Below are 20,137 nucleotides of genomic sequence, written 5' to 3' on the forward strand. Positions count from 1 at the left end.
AGTTAGTTAATTCCACACTCCCATCCTCCCTGTGGACTCAACCCTGTGGACGTCTCCCAGCACCATGTCCCCAGCGGTCGCCAGGGCAACAGAGACGGAGCACCCACTGTGGCCTCTTGACTCCGTTGCCATGACGACGAGTCAATGCTGACACGGTGACTCAGCAGTCTGTCATCGGCGTGATGACTCAGCAGTCTGTCATCGAACGTGATGGATTGCCGTTGTTTGAAAGTGGGACACAGAGACGGGTCAGACGGTCTGATTGTATTATTTAATTTAATTTAATTTAATTTAATTTAATAGTTTTGAGTTTTTATGATAATTTGAAAGGATTTGGAGGATTTAAGATGTGTTGTAAATATAAATATAATCTAAAATATATCCCTTGCATATGAGATTGACTGAAACTTGACAGATTTATCAATAAAAATCTGTCCTTTTACATAAATATCTGTATCAGCATTTAAATTTGCCTTTATGACAAACTTGACTTGACCTAGTAGGTTGACCTTTTATTTTTTTTATTTTGTGACATCATTTTCTAAGACAAACTTAATTCCTCACATTCTACGTTTAGAAAAAAGTGAATTCAAAGTATTTAAAAACAAACATGAGGGTTAAGAGCGACTGAAAAACACTAAAAGTCTAAAGATTGTGTTTCTGGGCTTATTTCCACTTTCCAGTTCTGCTGCACATCATGCATCATAAAACAGAAAGGCACCAAAATATCAGGCAAAAGCAGCAAAGTGCTTGTTTGAATAATTCAAACCCAACGAGGTCACGTGTCCCCCTGCAGGACAGTGACGGTGCTGCTCCTCTCAGCACCTTCACCTCCACCTGCACTGGCCTCGGGACAAGAAGCTGCACTTCCACGAATCACCAGCGGAGGGCAAGACACTCACAAGAGTGGACAGAGGAGTTTCACCTTCCAACTGGATTCGGAGAAATATACGATTTGAAATGAAACTCTTGACATTTCTTCTTCAGAAGACGATGCTCTAGAATTCACTGTGTCCCTGATACAGAGCAGCAGGAGACGTCTCTCGAGGTTCAAGCAAGAACTGCAAACTATCTTTAGACTGAGGCCACAGGAACTAACAATATCCCTCCACTCGTCCTCAATGACACCTTTTCTAACTCTCAGTCTATCTGCCTCTCGCTGGCTCGTCTGTGTCACACCCTCACTCCTCGGTCCCTGATGACACACATGCTAATTAGACGACAGGAACAAATGTGTGCGACCAACACTGAGTGGAAATGAGGCTCCACTGGCGTCTGAGTGCGTCTCAGCTTGTGTGAGTTTGTGCGTTTCTCTATGAACCGGAAAATGTCCCTTTATACAGATTTTCAGTCATTTCCAGTATTTCATTAGGACACCGAGGTTGTTGATGACTAAGAGGATTTACTGTAATAACTGGTCCTGACACAACAAGCTCCTGTCACACAGGGCTTAGAAACCATGAGGATTCTACTGGTGTATAATGTCAAACCAGTGTCAGATCAGACTGTGATTGAAAAAGACCGGTTTCAGGAATGTGAAGCCAACACAAGGGACTGAGAAGTTATTTCCTCCTGACTTCTTCTTCTTCTTCATCTCCAGGATCCACACTGAGTCAATAAGCTCTCTGGAGATGTCAGTGCACGTCAGCAGGTCACTGGGAGGCCACATTGTTTATACTGGCCCTGTGTTTGCACTGCAAGGACACACACCTGTTAACACCCTGCACACCTGAGCAGCTAGAGAACATACCAGTCGTCCAACAGAGCAAACACTGTCACCCGATAGGAAGCTCAGTTCAAAGAGTCTCACTTTGTCTTTGTCTTTGAATCTTCTTTACGTAACATGAGATTCCTTTTCTTTTGTTTTGATGTTTTCCTTCCTGGTTACCACCTCAGCTCTGCTTCTCTCTGTTTGCCTTTGAATTCCAGCTGATGGAGTCAGACTCATCCTCTTGTTTCTGCACAACCCTGAAGTTTGTCCCTCTACTTAATTAACGCAGCTCTGCCAGAGTGTCTGGGAAAGTTAATGTCACCAAACAAAGTGAAAACTGTCTTTCACAATTCCAAAAATCCAATTTGAACATGTTCATATTTTTGGTTTGGTCCAATCAAAAGATCCAGAACCTAAACATGTCCTTTAACAAAGATGACCAAGCAAATATTTACAACTCACAACATTGGAAAGCAGATGTTCTTGATATTTGAGGCTCAAAGAAATAACTCGAGCCATTTGATATTCTGTCCATTGACTCGCTTCAATGTTCAAGCCCAGCAGTTGTGTGTCTTCACCTGTGACCCACATGTAGAGCTGCTGAGGCTCTGGCAGCTGATAGAGTTTCATCCACAGGCTGTGACGACAGTTGCTCCAGAGTTATGGGGTCAGTTCCCTCACGTGACAGACATTCCCCACATTCTCTCCACACAGCCAGAGCAGGTGTGACAGAAGGTATATATACTATACATTATGGATATGATGGAGTATATGCACACAAGCAGCTGTCTTTGAAAACATCTACAGTTACAGTCTGACACAACTAGAGGAGCAGAGCACAAACCTCCACTCAGGCCAAGCCGCCCCGTAAATCCCTCACATTCCCTTGGACACAGATTTAAAACTATTCTAGAAACATATAAACTTAATCTGCATAATGTCAGATACAGATTTATGTTTCTATTTTTCAAACAGCAGCAGAAATCACGTGTAAATCTGCTAGATCTGTATTTTTTATGTTGCACCATAGTCCACACACTCACAGATATCAGTGAGTCAGCGTTTTAACTGATGTTGACGTGATGTGTTGTGCACGGTGCAGGGCAGACACACACACACACACACACACACACACAGCTGCAGGTATTTAAACAGATGAGGTCTTTATGCAGCTGCTCGTTCAGAATCAATCTCCTCTGATGTTTCTTTATCGACGCAGCAATTGAGATCCTCCCTAAACAATCTATTATTTAACATCTGCATTCCAGTAAACAATTTCTTTAATTCAATATCACCATTAAATATTTACTCCTGACACACATTCGTTTTTATTTACCACTAAACAGGACGGACGTGTGAGCGCTGCCAGACGGAGGAGAGAGATTAAACATCCTGGAACCTCAGAGGCGTTTCTCACAGGGAAGAAGGAAACTGGACAGACGCTTGAAACCGAGCTGCAGGAAGTTTAATAAATAGTCTTTTAAATATGAGTTTGTTTATTTCACTCACTTGATTTTCTTATTCTTTTACAGCAGCAGGAAGTTAACTCACATTCAATTTAAGGTTTAAGACACAGCTCCTTTATGAGCTGAGACCTTTGAGGGTCATCGACTCTGTCAAGGATCAAAAGGTCAGAAACTACAAGTCCTCTGGTTCAGGAGGCCGAGGATTATGGGTAATATACCCAACGTTCAGTGAGTGGGACTAAACACACAGAGCAAGGTCGAGGTCGAGGTCAAGATCTGCATTTACACAGACACACAGAACAGACACAGACCTTGATGAGATGCTTGTTGATCCATTTTGTGAAGGTTTTCTTCTGCACCCTGTCCCGCTCGTCTGGAGGAGAAACAGAAGAGGAGAGAAAAGGGAAGGGAGATTAATAACATCATCTGAAATCCACTCGCTCATAAGCATCTGTACACAGATCCAGCTCAGGAGAGGAGAGGAGAGGACCCGAGTCTCTGAGGGTTTACTGACAACAGACAGGAAGGATACAGAATAAGTCTACGTAGAAAAGACCCAGTTCTTCACTCACACACTTCATCAAACCAATAAGACAAACTGGAAACTGGAGGACTTTGTGTTCTCGGGTGTTATTACACGTGTCTTATCTCTCAGAGTGGAGAATAAGCCGTTTATGACCTGATGTTAAACACGAAGGCAGGTTGACCTCTTGTGACCTCACACACCTCGAGTCCATCACCGCTGGGTTGTTTCACTTTGACGACATTTAACTCCTTCTCTCTTGTTACCCAACATGTTGCTGATTGTGTGTTTCTGCTCTCAGACCAGTTCTCGTTTGTCTTTGTAAAAGTTTCCGTGTGAGTCCGGAGCTGAGGTGTGATTCTTTAGCCAGTCCACCACGGGCCAGAGGAGTGAGGCAGCCAGGCCAGGAATAGAGCCTGATGCTGGGCCACTACTGTGTTATCTACCACAACCACCACCACCTCCTCCTCCTCCTCTTCCTCACTGATGGAGCCTCTCTTCCTCTCCAGGCTCATATCAGTCTGTCTGAGAGAAAACACAGACCCTCTCTCTTTCCCTTCCCGCCATTCTGTTGAATATCTGACTTCCTGGTGGAGGGAGAGGGAAGCTTCCTCTGACACCAGAGGTTCTACAGGTTTAATTTAAGACTTTTAAGACAATAATCAATCAAATGTAGGATTATGCAAAGTACGACAGAAATGAGAGAATTTTCAATATTTATAAAACTTCCTCAAAAGTGACAACAAGGTAAAGAAGCCAGAAATCATCAATACATTAATCTGCCAGTTACTTTTCCATTAATTAACCAATAAAATGTGTAAATAATGAAAGAAAACACCCCTCAGAGTTATACTCTTAATTTTTATTATCAATTAATTGATGATTAAACTGTCATCTGACTGTTTATTAATCATCTTATCATTTAAACGGTTTAAATTCTCACGACCAAATTATTAAACAGCCAAATCTCATCATGACTCTGATCTCATTTTACTAATCTTATAAAAAGCCATTATTCTGCCACCATAAATTACATAACCTTCCCTGAACTTATTTGATACATATGTTAAATATAATTATAGTATATTATTATATATTAGTCTGTTCATGTTAAGTGACGAGTTCTCATATCAAAACCAGACAGGATTTTCCCTCCAGATTCAGTTTCAGCCAATCAGAAGCCGGCGTGCAGCAGGTACATCCCCCTCCTGCCTGTTGTGTATCAGCTGCCACGGTGAAGCCACGAGGGAGAGAGGCCAAGTGTATCAACAGTATCACTTCCTCCTTCAGAGACTCTGTTATCTCTCTTTTATTTTCTCACACACCCACTCACAGACACACACAGACGCTCACACACAAACACAAACACACACACACTGATAGATTTCCACACAACAACTCCGACAACTGCTAATGTCGAGCTCCGTGAGTAGAGAGGACTTCCACAGAGGAAACTGGATTTAGGATTTAGTGGGTGAAATATCTGGACTGGATAAAACTCCGGGTCAATCTCAGCACTGCACAACACACACACACACAGACACAAAAAGGGGTTTACACAGAGGTCAAGCCCCTGGCAGAGAACTGATATTTCAACATGCTCTTGCTGAATAGTTTCACCACTGCAACACGCCTCGCTTCCCAAACCTGCCCGGGTAGATGAGCTAGTTAACCCAGAGGAAACACTCAGGCTTTGACTTGTTATAGGTCTCACACACCCACACACACTCACTCACACACACACACACACCCACACACACAAACACCTGTATCAGTTGACTGTTAATGATTTACCATGTTAGGACTTGTTGGGTTTGTTTAAATGTTGTAATGAGAGATATAAATCTAAAATGTGAAAAACTGGGGACATGACAGGAGGAATGTGAGAGTGACAGCTACAGAGAGGCGTTCATTCATTCACTCATCTACAGAGGTGGCCATTGTTAAGACGTGCACACACCCCTGGTCACACAAACACACACACAAAAACACCCACAATGATTAATGGCGACCACATTTAGAATAACTGTTGTCACCAGCATGTGCACAAATGGGAACTGTTCAAACACACAGTGGAGCACGTGTTGACATGAGTCGCTCCACACACCGGCAGCATGTACACAACCGGCGTGAACAACTACTCTCTACACACACACACACACTCTGTGGTCGTTCACACACACCCACACATTGTTCAGACACTGACCTGCACAGCACATGAGCGAGTACAGGTGAGCATTGAGTTGACATTCACTCCTGTAGTCAGGCCACATAGTCCAGCTCTGTGTCCTCCTCCTGGGATCACACCCTCACTTCATACTGGTTCATGATCCAACACACTGGTTATTGTGGTAGAGGAGAGACGTATCCAGGACGTGAGCCACCAGGAGGACGCTGGCCAGTACCACCAGTTAGAGGGGTGTCTTCTCTCCCTGCTGGTTCGGTCTCACCCGTTTCCCTCTCTCCCCGATCGCTGCCATGATCGGCCTCTCTCCACCGGCCTCTCTCTCTCTCTCTCTCTCTCTCTCTCTTTACCCTCTCTCTCTCCCAGCAGCAGCAGCTCTCACACGTGTGTGTCAAAGTCAGTGGAAGCTCCTCCCTCTTTGTTCCAAGAAGGACGGCCTCCCTCCCTCCCTCCCTCCTTCGCTGCTTCCTCCCTCCTCACTTCACTTCTTCAAACTCACCAGTCAGTGGTGCACTCGCTCTGTCGCTCTGTCCCTCCCTCTCTCCCTCTCTCTCTCTCTCTGTGTCACTTGCTGGCTCGCTCTCTGTGCTCAGACCCCAGCCGACGCTCTGTGCAGAGCTGCAGGGTGGCTGCTCTGTGTATCTGCGTTGTGTCTGAGGTGATTCGCTCTGTGGAGGTAAGCAGCTCCCCTTGCTGTCATTGACACCAGCTCTTGTTTCTGGTTCAGTGCCCGGAGGGGACCGTGCGTTGATGTGAAGTAAATCCACAGTTTGAGGCAGTTCTTTTTTTTTCCTTTTCTTGTCACAGAGCGGAACAGGAGGAAGTGCTGATGTGCAGGAGGAACTGAGGCTCGTTGAGATATTCTCTGTAAGATATGAAGATCCAGGCCATGGCCGTCTATGATTATGTAATCCACTTGAGTCTTCTTTAGACGACTGAAGCTTGTTTTGGAAACACACACACACTTCTACTAGAGCTGGTATCTCGGCTTCGTTGCCTTTTACACCTTTTATCACATTTATCCTCCTGAAGAGGTGAACGCACACTTCACAGGTTTCTTATGCACAAAAGAAAACAGCAGGATTTAGATCTGCTGCTTTCTAAAGAACAGTGAGGATGAGACAGAAGCTGAGGCTGAGAATCGACAGCTGGACTTCTCTTAAAGCATCAGAACAAGAGTCGTTTGTGTCATTAGTGCGGTTGTGTGTCTGTGTGTGTGATGGGGAGGAGAGGTGACGTACACAAAGAATCGCACAACGAGTCGTTAGCAGTGAACAACAGACTTGAGGCAGATTTCCATTCTTCTCTCAAAATAGCTCCATGACCACGCCAACGCAGCTCTGAATAGTTTCTGCACTGTCGTCTCTTTAGAATAAACAATGACTCAGCACAAACTAAAAGCTGTGGTCACGGAGTCAAACAGTGAGTCCTGGTGAGGTCAAGTGACCAGGTACACAAACACCTGACCAGGTAAGAGACAGTGACTCACACGATGCAGCCACAACAAACTGAGCAACACAAGCTCCTCCTCTTCCTCAGTCCACAGGCAGCGTCACTCCTTCCCGTCCATCCCTCCTTCTTCTCTGTCCTCCTCTTCTCTGCTCCCTCCTCCTTCTTCTCTGTCCTCCTCTTCTCTGCTCCCTCCTCCTTCTTCTCTGTCCTCCTCTTCTCTGCTCCCTCCTCCTTCTTCTCTGTCCTCCTCTTCTCTGCTCCCTCCTGCCTTCAGATTCTTCCTCTCCTCTTCTCTTCCACCGTCTCCTTTCTTTCCATTTGTAAGGGACCGTCAACACTAAAAATACCAGACGCAGCTTACTCCTCTAATACCAGACATGCGTGCTTATCCCTCGCTCCCTCCTTCTCTCCCGTTATCACTTCTAATCTCTCTCGCTCTCCCTTTCTCCGGTCCCGTCTTCCGGTCTTCTGGTTTCCTGCTCGTGTGATTCAATTAAAACCCAAAGTGGGAGGGATGTTTCTCTGTCCTTCTTTGCCTCTGCTGTTCCTTCATCTTCCTCCTATTTCACTTTCTATTTGAGTTTCTCTTTCAGCCCGAGAGACTCCCAGGGTTTATCCCCCCCCCCCTCTCTCTTTCTCTCTCGCTCTCTCTCTCTGGTGACATTCGGAGGATGGCACCATTCTCTCATTTTTCTCTCACTGTGACAAACACTGAAAACTAAATGTTTGTAAAGCTCAGATCTGCAGAAATCCACAGAGTGAAAGAGACAACATTTGAATTTGTTCCCTAAATCCCTCTTTTAAATCTCACATATCCAGACTTTCTCTTTCCCCTGCTCGTGGACACTATGTCCCAGTTACTCACTCGCCATCTGTCCAGTAGGTTTCAAACCCCCACCATCAGATTAAGATCAGATTCAATCTGCCCACCTGCAGGACAGTGACACACCTGAAGGCTTAAATGGCTCATGATCCAAATTTAAAGTTTAGTAGTTTCAACTGTTCAAGTGGAAACCACCAGAATTTACAGGTGTGGATTTTTTACCACATTCATTGTATAAAGCTCCACACCCTGTCAAGCTTGGGCTACCAGCGTGTTTCCTGTGTCAAGAGAAAATAAGACCACAGTGTCACACACAACCACACTCACACACTCTCGCACACACACACACACACACTGCAGTTGTGTTAAACATCACTTGCTCGTCTGCAACTAAGAGACGAGATCAAACAAGCCAGTAAACACGAGAGTTTGACTCGTTAGTGAAATCCGGTCTCAGAATCAGTCTCATGGACACGTCTCTGAAACCATTCACTCATTATGAGAGCCACACAGACAGTATTTAATCAACCAGAGGACATGAGGTCACATGTTAAAGTTATGGAAACACCCCAAAAATATTAAATATGAGCTTCAGCAAAAAGTACCAAAGGACACGGCACATAGCAGCAAGCATCCTGGAGAAAAGTCTAATAGGGACAGCTCCCTCCTGTGACCAGTGGATTACATGCAATATTAATCAGAGCAGTAGTGATAACATTATTATCAATATAAAGGTTCTGTGCTCACTGAACAGAACTTTTTGATTGTTTCTCAGGTTTTGAATATTGAAGTTTCCTGGTGACACTTATTCCCTCCACAGTATTTGTCTCCTCATTCATTTCTGCTCCCATTCAACTCGTTCATGTTCCTCTAACACTTTGTAAACACGACTCCATCACTTCCCTCTGCTGCCCTCTCTCTATCGATCCGCCTCATCGATCTGCACTGTCACGTCAGGTTATTTCTCCCCTGGTGAGGCCGAGCCCCGGTGGCTGCACTCAGATCAGATTAAACACACGTGTCAGGGACCAGATGCCTCCTCCACCTGTGAGGACTCATCTAGAACTGGGCTCCACTCTTTCCAGTGGGAGACGGAGCTGAACCAACACAAGCTCCACAGATCACCTACTGGGTACAAGTGCTACTGGGCACAAGTTCAAAGGTCGGAATAAAGCACCAGGTCAAAGTAGTTAGATAATAAACCCAGTACACAGGCCCAGAGGTACACACTGGTTATTTGTACCAGGGTTTATATCCGGTCTGTTTCTTTAAGGCTCCATCCCGACTTTTTAAACTTTGCAGAACTTTTACAATCGCAAAAAAAAAACACATTTCATCGTATGTATCGCGCTAAAACAACAACTGGAATCTGTTTAATTCTGAGTGTTTACCATTAGCTTTGAATAATGAGACCCATGACTGGACTGAGCAGCTTACTGGCAGCACAGCAGCTCGTTGTTTAGTGAAGAGTATGATGTCATAAACACACACACACACACACAGAGACACACACACACTGTAGTCTGCAGGTTGAGTTACATGAATGTGACAACGTGAGTCAAAGGCCCATGAAATGCAACAGCCTCTCTCTACAAAGAGCCAAATATGGAGGATTCGGCTGCTCTGACTCATGGAGCCGAGGCTGATGAGACACTTTATTAAGTCCTGAAGAACAGAAGAGCATTAAGAAGGTGTCTCAGGAGCTGGAACCAGGAGAAAGGAACCTGATCCTCACGGCAGCACGAGTCTCTTTACATTCCACTTTTACTAAAATAGACGCTGCAACGTGCTGGTAACGCTTCAACCTCACGCTGCACACTGCACACACTGAGCTGAATGAACTCAATAGAGGAGAAGAGGCTGACGTGCAAACAGACGAGCTGGTGATCAGTTCGATATATGACATCGCAGGAGGGGTGTGGTTTAAACAGGAAGCGCATGGAGCTGATGTCCAATCGTCACCTCCTCTTTGCCGGAGATAGGTTACAGCAGAAGAGGAGAGAGGAAACTGAGGAGGAACAAATGATCCTTTTGCTCTTCAGCTGGAGGGAAACGTGTGAGGTTAGTTTACCTTGTTGAAACGTGGGAACGCGGCGGCGACGGTAAAACCAAAGTCCAGCGGCTGTGAGGATGTGAAAGGTCACAACCAGGATGGGAGTGATCACTGCCGGGTCGCTCAGAAAGTCCATGTCCTCCCACAGAAACGTCCACACGGGACGAGCAACTGGTCTCTACTTCTGAAAAGTCCACGAGTATAAACCGAGAGAGAAAAAGTTTTGGTCTCAGGGTCTCAAGTCTAAAAGCCGGCGTCATCCATGATGGAGAGATTTTCCAGTCGGTTTAAGGATCTGTCTCGTTTCACTGAAAACCGCTCTGTAGTTTCTAAAACTATAATTTCCACAGCATCTCTCTTTCTCTGTTTCAGTCCATTAACTGCTGCAGCTGAACAACTTCTAAGTCCTTCTCTCCATTCACATGCCCTCCCTCTTTACCCCCCTCCTCTCTCTTTCTCTCTCTCTCTCTCTCTCATTTTCAATGCAGCTCGCCCTCCGACACTCTGGCAGTGAATTCCAATCCCCTGAAACAAGCGAGCAGACTGAAGCCGCTGCTCTGTGCACCGTTAGAAAACCGGTAAAATAATTAAATGAGGCTAAACAGACGGAAATGGGAGTGTGTGTTTGTGTGTGTGTCTGTGTGTGTCTGTGTGGTTGCCTGACTCTCACCACACGGGAAATACCCTCATGTTCATCTTCCTCTGAATGTCAGGTGTATTTCTAGTTTGGCCTTTTATGATTTTCGACAATTGTTTTTATGCGTTTCCCAGCAACTTCATTTGCATTTGCATAAAAATGTAATGTCAATGTGTTGGCAGCAGTTTGTGGTGTGTGTGTGTGTGTGTGTGTGTGTGTGTGTGTGTGTGTGTTTATCTCTGTTGCTATGAGTGAGCAATGCATCCTGTCTGTGATATTTATTCACGGCTATCTTTGAACGATTGCCGACTTTGACGACGTGTTCAGAAGTGTCAGAGGAGGCCATTAACCAAAAGTCATTGTTGTGTGTCTGTGTGTGTGCGAGTGTGTGTGTGTGTGTGCATATGTTTTAGACAGACACATGATTCAGCATGATTCAAGCTGCAGACTCGAAGGCGGGGGGGGGGGGGGTCTCACCTTGCAGAGATTCCTGTGTGTGTTTGTGTGTCTGTGTGTGTATGTGTGTGTAGACAAGTTATCACCTCACTCTGAAATGTAATCCACTGACATTTTAGTCCTATAGCAACACAAAAACAATACACAACAAAAACTGACGTGACATTTCATCCCTGTCAGGGCGGCGGGGATAAACCTCAGCTCACTGTCATGGTCTTTTTAAATCATCTATTTAATTCACATTCATCAGACTAATATGATAAGAGACTGTAAATATGAAGCAGTGTTGGAACCAGTCCCTGGTGAACTGGGAAGCCAGTGATGGTTCTATCCTGTCAGTCACATCCTGATCATCACAAATACCAGATCACATGAGGTAATGGAGACGTGATGCAGACGCCAGCTGTTGATCCAGAGTTTTCCACAGTGTGACTCAGCTGCTTGTTTCCTAATGCAACACAACTGAATTACCCACAATCCTTTCTGGCCAAAGATGACCTCTGTGTAAAATACCAATATTTGTCTCTAAAACAAAAAAGAGAACAGGACACAGCTCCGGAAACAAACAAAAACATATCTTTGACCACAGTGGGCTGTATTCATGAATAAAAGAATAATTAACTAAGATAATTAACAGTTTTTTAAATGAAATAAAAACATGGAAATCAGAATGAAAACAGTGATTGAGACAAGAAAAGAGGAAACACAGAGAAACAAAGTTAAAAGTGACAAGAGACAAATTGAACAACTACACACATCTGTGTTGCTGCCACTGTGGGGCAGGAGAGACCAACATGTGTGACACAAACCAGCAGCAGCCTCCCAGTGAACACACTGTGCCTGGTATCCGACAGCAGCTTTATTGATCCACTCGTCAGACGTGGTGTTTTATCACCTTCCACAAACAGAGGAGCCACAATATGTACTCTTCCTTCAACTATTGAGTTTTCAAATCATTTTTAAAACCTCAATAGAGATAGATATTTGAATGTTCTACTTGTAGCCACATCTATGTTCGATTCTACACAATAGAATTCAATTTCTCTTAATTTAAAGACTTTTCCTTTATGCATTAAAATCCCTCACAGCACGTGTCTCGTTTCCTCCTCTCACATGTGACTCTGGTTGAATTAGAGGCTGCTACTGTGTATGTGCCTCTGTGCAGTGTGTGTGTTCGCTTAGTGTCAAGAGGTCAAGAGGTCAGGGGTCAGGGGTCCGATGTCAAGCACCGTCCCCCCCTGACATGTAGAAAATGCTGCGTCTGTAAACCTTACCAACACACACACACACACACACACACACACACACACACACACACACACAGCTACAACCAGGGTGTAATCAAGCCCGAGGCTGATGTCAGACTACACTATGAGCCGATAACACGAGAGGGGGGGATGAGAAGGAGAAGAAGAAAGATGGAGGGATGAGACTGGAGATGGAAGAGAGAGGAGGAGAGAAACTGCAGAGTTATTGTAAAGCTTCTCCATCAGCTGTTTGTGTTGGTGAGTGAATGAGTCTTTTCACTCAGATATCAGAGGGAGGAATCTCACACAGACACAGACACACACACAGACACACACACACACACACACACCCCCCCCCCCGTGTAACTGATGTCTCCACCGTCTCTGCTTCTGCCTTTATCAGAAAAACCTTCTTACATAGAATCAAATCATGTGGATCTCTCTTGTATTATTCCTCTGGTCTATACGCTGCTTCCTATTGTGTGATTAATGCTGCAGCCTGTCTCCTGCTCCCTCCCCCCCAACCCTCCCAGTACAGCTCAGTTCTCCCAGTCAGCATCTTTTAACACAGACGGCCTGGACACGGCCAAGGTCACCCTGACACACAAACCTTCATCCTGCAGGAGGGAGCAGGGAAAACATGTTGATGAAGGGCTGAAGCAGAATCGTGGGTTTACCCAGAGACGAGGGGCCCCCCCCCCCCCCCCCCCTCCGACCTCATCTCTCCCCTCACACACCGAGCGATGCATCAGATCCATAAATCATATGGAAACACGCAGCACGTCAACCACACGAGACAATCATGCTTTACTGAAAAAACACAGAAGTCAAAAACTCTCAAACAACAGCCTATTTAAAACCTATTTAACAGCTGAGTGTACGTGTGATGCCAACTGCAGGAGGAAACAAGAAAGAAGATGTGTTGATGAAGGAGAGAGAGAGAGAGAGAGAGAGAGAGAGAGAGAGAGAGCAGGATGAGGAAAGAGGACAGAGTGATGAATCCTCTAACCTTGGACTCGAAATGTCAGCATAGAGACAAAAATAAAAATCACTGTTCTCTCCTCCTCTGTGATCCGTCCACTTCCTGTCTGCTGTGACTGAACTCCACGACCTCCACGTTTCATATCAGCTTCACGTGTGCGACCATCTTTCTTATGGTCGATCTTAAACTCTAACAGAACTACATCAGTGTTTTTAAAGAGATTCGCTCTTGTTTGGAATCCGCTCACCAGATAAAGACTTGTTGTGTAACTCTGTGCTTTTTTATCTGTGAGTAAAACGTCTATTCAGAGTCAGCACACAGCTGCGTGTGCATGTGACCGTGACATCATCATCATCATCACTGTCCCCCAGCAGCTGCGTGACCTCTAACCTCTCCGTCAAAGAGCTGCAGCAGAAACACTTCCTGTCTGGAAACCGAGCCGGACGCCAGAGTCCTGACCCGACGTCCAGACTTCAGTACCAGGAGGTTTCTGACATAGTGGGAGAGCGGAGCAAGGCGGATGTGGACGAGAGGAAGAAAATACTTTCCAAAGTACACACACACAGACACACACAGACACACACAGTAAAGAGAGGAACCTGGAGATCTAGTGTTCAGCCACTGAAACGTCCTCTAGCATCATGAGACAGTGAGAGTGGTGCAGATGTGATTCTGTTTGCAGAACAAGGATAAACAGTTGATTCATCGTCTGCAGAGGAAGTTGGAGCCACTTTGAAATGCATCCAAACTTTGGAGCTCAACTCCTCTCTGCTGCAGTACTGAACTCTGCAGTTAGGGGGCAGCCTGGGTCCAGATACAGAGCAGTGTTACAGCATAAAACTCATTCAGCTGGAAACTCCAGAAACAAAGTTGGGTGTCACTCTTTGTTGCAGTTCCAGTAAACTGTTGTTTATCCTGTTGTCTGTAAACTTTGGTTGAGTCTGCATCTATTCACTGGTGTTATTAAAGACCCAGTGTGAAGGATCTACTGGCTGAAATGTAATATTATATTCTTAAATGTTTTCGTTAGTTTGTGATCAACGAACAAACCCAGAGAGAGGAGCTTTTACCTTTTTACGTTAGATACGAATAAATCCAACACACTGAACTTTTGAGTTACCAGCGCAACAACAATTACAACCAAGGAAACAACACAAAACACACACTGTTGTTCACATAGCCAGTGACACATTCACACACACAGTTCAGCTCCATCCAGACAAATGGATTTGGCATCATAAGCCTCAGACTGTTACTCGGGAGAGGATCATCACACAGCAGGGGGCCTCATGGCCTAACTGACACTCCAGTTAACTGAAGAGCAGAAACCATGTCCTCTCTATCTGTGATATTTCAAAGGAGTTGTTTAGATTCCAAAGCCATTTACAGAAAGATAGAAATAAAAATCTGAGATGTAGTTTTATTTAAAAAGTTTGCTCTCCTGTCCTGAACGAGCCGAGCGTCTTTATCTTTGAAATGTTGAAATCTGTCCAAGAATTAGGACTTCAATAAAGAAACAGGCTTTTTTTAATAAACTACAAATTGATAAACATAACGAGGAGCATGTCTCACAGTTATATGAATTTGGTTTTCATTATTTATTCATGGAGACAGTTAACTGAGGAGCTTCATGAGCAGAGAGCAGAGCGTCCACTGCCTCCTGCTGCACCTCCTCCAGTGTGAAGACATGAAAAGCTCCTTGTGCTCTAACTGCTGACTGTTAAGTAACTTGTGTTTTGACAGGAGAACTAAACGGATCGCTGCACCCGTTCCACAGAGCAGACAGGAACAGGGCGAGGAGACACCCACACAGAGACAGACACACACAGACACACACACACACACAGACAGACAGACACACAGACAGACATACAGACAGTGATACCCCGAGATGCCATTAAGCGATTAGAGGACGGGAGAGGAGGATGAAACAGGAGAGGATATAGACGAGTGTGACCCCCGGGTGAACTAACATGGAAGGATTAACAGGCGTTGACTCGTGGTCGCACACAAATACACACACAGCACAAACTACTGGGGTGGGGGGGGGCAGAGTATTGGAGATGAAGTGATGAAAAAAGGGGGAGTTGAGACCGGCTGGAGGTCAGATAAGAGCTGTAGTTTCCAGGACCAGTGCTTTAACTGGGAGCTCAGAGAGAGATAACAGTTTCCTTTCCCTCTAATCTGTGTTCGACGCCGTGAGAAAAGGTTCACGTCCCTTATCAACCTGTAAACATCAAGTCAAGACACTTCCCTGAATCCTGAGGGGTTTGATTCGTTTCAGGGAATTAGAGGTTTCTGAGCGAAGGAGAAAAGGACTTTGATAAACTTTGGGAGTCAGACGAGGTCACACAGGGTCACGGTCCTGATGCTGCTGCACGAGTCCAACAATGTTTCCTACTTGGTCGAGAAAACACAACCCAAAAAAACTGAAACACACACACAGTGCAAAAGCTCCTGTGTTCAGGAAACAAAGCCGAACCACCCCCGTCCTCTCTCTCACCCTCATAACAAAAGTGAAGAACAAAGACGTAAATTAAAATCTACGCTCGGTTCTCTCTGGGTCACACACACACACAGAGACACACACAGACACACACACAGATACAGACACACACAGACACAGACCAAATGAGAAGATATCTGGTTTATAATAGAAACAAATCGCAGCTGCAAGATCGAGATATAAACAAAACAAGAATGAAAAGTGACACAATAACAACAACTTCTGATCAGATAAAATATCAATCAATTTGAACAGGGCCTTATGACACTTTGGAAAGTTATTTAAACTCATTACTGGTGCCGTTCAATGGCTGATGGGACATGACACAGTTTGGTTTATGAACCACCCTAAAGGCTGGAAGCAGGGAGGCCATGTGACCTCTGACCTCTTCCTGCTGCTCCCTGATTCTCACCATCAGGCTCAGGAGCAGCCAGTGGTGATGACCTCAGTGTCGACTGTCCGGTCAACGCCCTCCTCAGGGTAAAGGTCAAGGGTCACGTTTGTGTGTGTTGACTTCACTGAGGGCATGTCACCTCTCGTGGTTTATGGACACATCAACCCTGAAATCACTGCTTAGCTTAGGTCATTTAGATGCCGAGAAAAACAACAAAAACCTCCGTGCTACACAACTTGATGCACGGAGGAGGTGGAGGAGGAGGAGGAGGAGGAGGAGGAAGAGCTGTCACCCAGGACGTCAGAGTGAAGAACTGCACGGGATCGACGGTGAGAAAGGAGGGAGGAGACGGACTTTGCCAGATTTATGACCCCGTGAGAAAAGAGAAGCCTCATCCAGTCTCAGGGTCTTACATAATGACAGGTTAATGAGCAAGAGAAGGGAAGAGCCAGAGAGAGAGAGAGAGAGAGAGAGAGAGAGAGAGAGAGAGAGAGAGAGGTATAGAAACCACAAGAGAAAAGAGGATTGTTGAGTGGAAGGAGGATAAGTTGAGCTTTAACTGAGATGAATTGGTGCCACGCAGCAGGAAGCAGTGACAGATAAAGTGAGGGAGACTCCAGCAGGTGAACACAGCTGCACTGCTACTGAGGGCGAGATAAGGACGGATCACAGCTCAAAGTCCAACAGGAAGGAAAACAAGAGACCAACAGAGGAGAGTTGAAAGTGAAAGACAGAAAGAGAAGAGAACAGGGGGAGACGAGGGAAACAGAAAGAAAGAGAAGTGAACTCCAGACTGATCCTCTGATGAGAAAGTCCCTGAATTTCTGTAAAAACACAGAAACTTTTCTCTTTCATGATGTTTGAAAGTCTAAACTATTAAAAAATTAAAAATTCCACACTGAAAAACTTTGTAGTTTCAAGTTAGCTCCGGGGAATTTACCCTAAAGTGACCTAATGGGCCTGTTCCTGTTAAATGGATCAAAAAATAAAATGAATAAAAAACAGGGTTAACACATTCAGCACCATGTTAGTTCAGTTTATCAGCATGATGTCAGCAGACTTCATCCTCTGGGGACCATGAACGATACAACAAGACTTCATCCTAATCCACCTGGTGGTTATATTAATATTTATATTATTATATTCTGGACACAAGTGATTTGCTTTCGTCTGCTCGTCTCACATTTTGACTTTTTTCCTCGTGCTCGGTTAGTTTCTCCCTTTGCTCCACAAGGACAGAGACGACAATGAATGACAGCTGCTACACAGGGTTGTGTGTCTGTGTGTGTGTGTGTGTGTGTGTGTGTGTGTGTGTGTGTGTGTGTGTGTGAGCCCAGCGAAAGAGCAGGATATCTCAAGTGTTTTGACAAAGACGAAAACAAGAAGAAGAAAAGCCCTCGGACCACGAGGTCAGCCGGTGGGAAAAGCCGAGGCCGCGGGAGGAAGACACAAAGTGAGGCGATGAAGAATGTGAAGAGTACACACAAACACAGGCAGCGACACACAACCACGGCAACCAGGCTCTTCATGTTAACCCCCAGCTTTTCCCGTCGCCATAGATACCTCTCAATTAGCAGGAGGACCCCTCCCACCTCCCCCTCCACACCATCCCTTCCTCTGGCCTTTCATTGGGGCACTTGACCCGAGCGACTGAAGAAGCTGTGATTATTAGGAGACACTGGGGGGGGGGGGGGGGGCGTGGAGGTCCTGGCATCAGAGACCTCTTTTCATTCGTCTGTCTCTCTAACCCGACGTCTCCAGAGGACACATGATCGTCTCCATTCAGCAGGACGTGGTCTCCTTTAACCCTTACACGACTAATAAATGTAGACTTGAGCATAATACCTTCTAGAATAAACTCATTATTATAATCGGCTGGAACATAAACAAAGTCAAACACCTTGTGCAAACGTGTCTGTTCCAAACAGTAACAGTTTGTCCTCCCCTCTGATAAATGCTCTCACTCTGTCTCAGGTCTTAATGGCTCTGTGGTAAAACTGTCCTGAGGTCAGCTCGTTAAACGTATTAAGTAGCGAACAGTAAAGAAACTCAAGGAAAGCTTTGACTTTCATTTTTATGGGACTTGGCCTTGTGTGTGTGTGTGTGTGTGTGTGTGTGTCTGTCTGTGTGTGCATTTGTTACGTTGTGTGTGTAGTAGAGAGGGCAGGTGTGTGTTTGCGTGAGGAATTCAGGCTGTTTCAGAGAGATGGTTAACTTGTGTGTTAGTGTGACAGTGGAGACAGTGGATAATTGTGTGTCTGTGTGTGTGTCTGTGAGTGTGTGTGTTACAAGTGAAGCCACCTGGACAGAACAACAGGAGCGATGCCACAGCAGAGTTGTGTGACTGTTGCTCCTCCTCCACTCTCACGGTCTCGTGAATGAACCACGATCTTTTCAATGTGTTCACACACACGTGCACTCAGGCGCTCATTGCTCCACATCCCAGGTCGGTGAGAGAGGTACGTGGACACGTGTTGGTCTTGTTCCACGAGGGAGGGACAGTGATGGTGGAAGAATCCCATGGAACCTAAAGTGCATGAGCCTCGGTCACAATTACAGAAGCTACGGGTTAATCAAGTGTTAACTTCCATTGTGAAGCTCTTTTCTGGCTCCAAACCTTCCTTTTAAAGACGCTCACACTATCACCAAAGTTAACTTATGAAGTCATCAAGACCTAGAGTTATCTAACAGATGCACCAGGACGAGGCTCGGTCAGAAAGTGAGCTGAGAACACATGTGGTGCAGAGACACCAAACAACTGATGAAGCTGATAAGAGGAAAAAGAGGAAGAGAAAGTTCAGATTTGACTTTAGCCACAGAAACCTGACCACAAACCACGACTCCACACACTATACACTCAGTAAACATGATCCCAGCTTGACCATCAGCAAACACACAGGCTGAAGAGGAATCCCAGTGTCCAGGGTTGAAGTCAAACTGCATCTATGTTGGAAAATAGAACCTGAGGCTGACGGCAGCATGTTGGAGATTCATCCAGGCGTCATGAGAGATCAGCGTCACACGTCTATTTTCTCCTGTCATCTCTAGCTTCTCCAAAAATCTGACACTGTGTAAATTACAGCCAGCTCCGTGTCACACTGAGATAACACTACGTTTCCCACGCTGCCCCCCCCCCCCCCCCGGTCTCCAGGAAGCAGGGCCCAGCCGAGCTCTTCAGGGTGGAGTCCAGGGACAACAGGAAGTAAACAGGAAGAGGACAGAGTAGAAGAAGAGGCTATAGCAGGAGAGAAGAGATGATACAATAACATATGGACTTACTATAACCTTCAGACTATAATTTATTAATACTGTGTTGGTTTAACTGCTATTTAACTAACATTCACTGGAAGTATTTAATTATGTTTTATTGCCTATTTACAATCTATAAATGAGCTAAATTCCTAATCAAGCACTTTAAAGTCAAATCAAGGTTGTATTTGTGTTCTAATCTATTTAATGCTTTTTATTGTTGATCTCTTTTGTTATGTCTGCACAGAACCAAGAACCTTTCACCTTGTTTCTTTTTCCTTGTGACATTTAAAAGTCCCTGAATCCCTGAAAAGCAGATAACTGTCAAGCAGCAGGAGCCGAGAGACAAATTATTTCATGACAAAGATATTCAAACTGATGAGTTCTGACTTCTGTGGACGTGGAGAACTGCTTCTCGCTCACCGGACAGTGACATCATCTTGTCATCGGTTA

General features: G+C 45.2%; 1 protein-coding gene across 13 annotated transcripts in view; it reads right to left on the reverse strand.

Moving 5' to 3' along the window:
• Nucleotides 1-20,137, reverse strand: part of macf1a (microtubule actin crosslinking factor 1a) — a 153,033-nt gene that overhangs the window by 96,272 nt on the left and 36,624 nt on the right. For 12 of the 13 annotated variants that reach the window (XM_062409352.1, XM_062409346.1, XM_062409353.1 and 9 more), the window contains exon 2: nt 3,489-3,550. In XM_062409352.1, coding sequence (XP_062265336.1) covers nt 3,489-3,550 — 62 coding nt within the window. Of the gene's footprint in view, nt 1-3,488; nt 3,551-5,906; nt 6,205-20,137 lie in introns of those variants that run through there. The other variant, XM_062409343.1, reaches the window with a different exon arrangement.

This window comes from Platichthys flesus, chromosome 17 (assembly GCF_949316205.1).
Source record: "Platichthys flesus chromosome 17, fPlaFle2.1, whole genome shotgun sequence".
Taxonomy (NCBI): Eukaryota; Metazoa; Chordata; class Actinopteri; order Pleuronectiformes; family Pleuronectidae; genus Platichthys; species Platichthys flesus.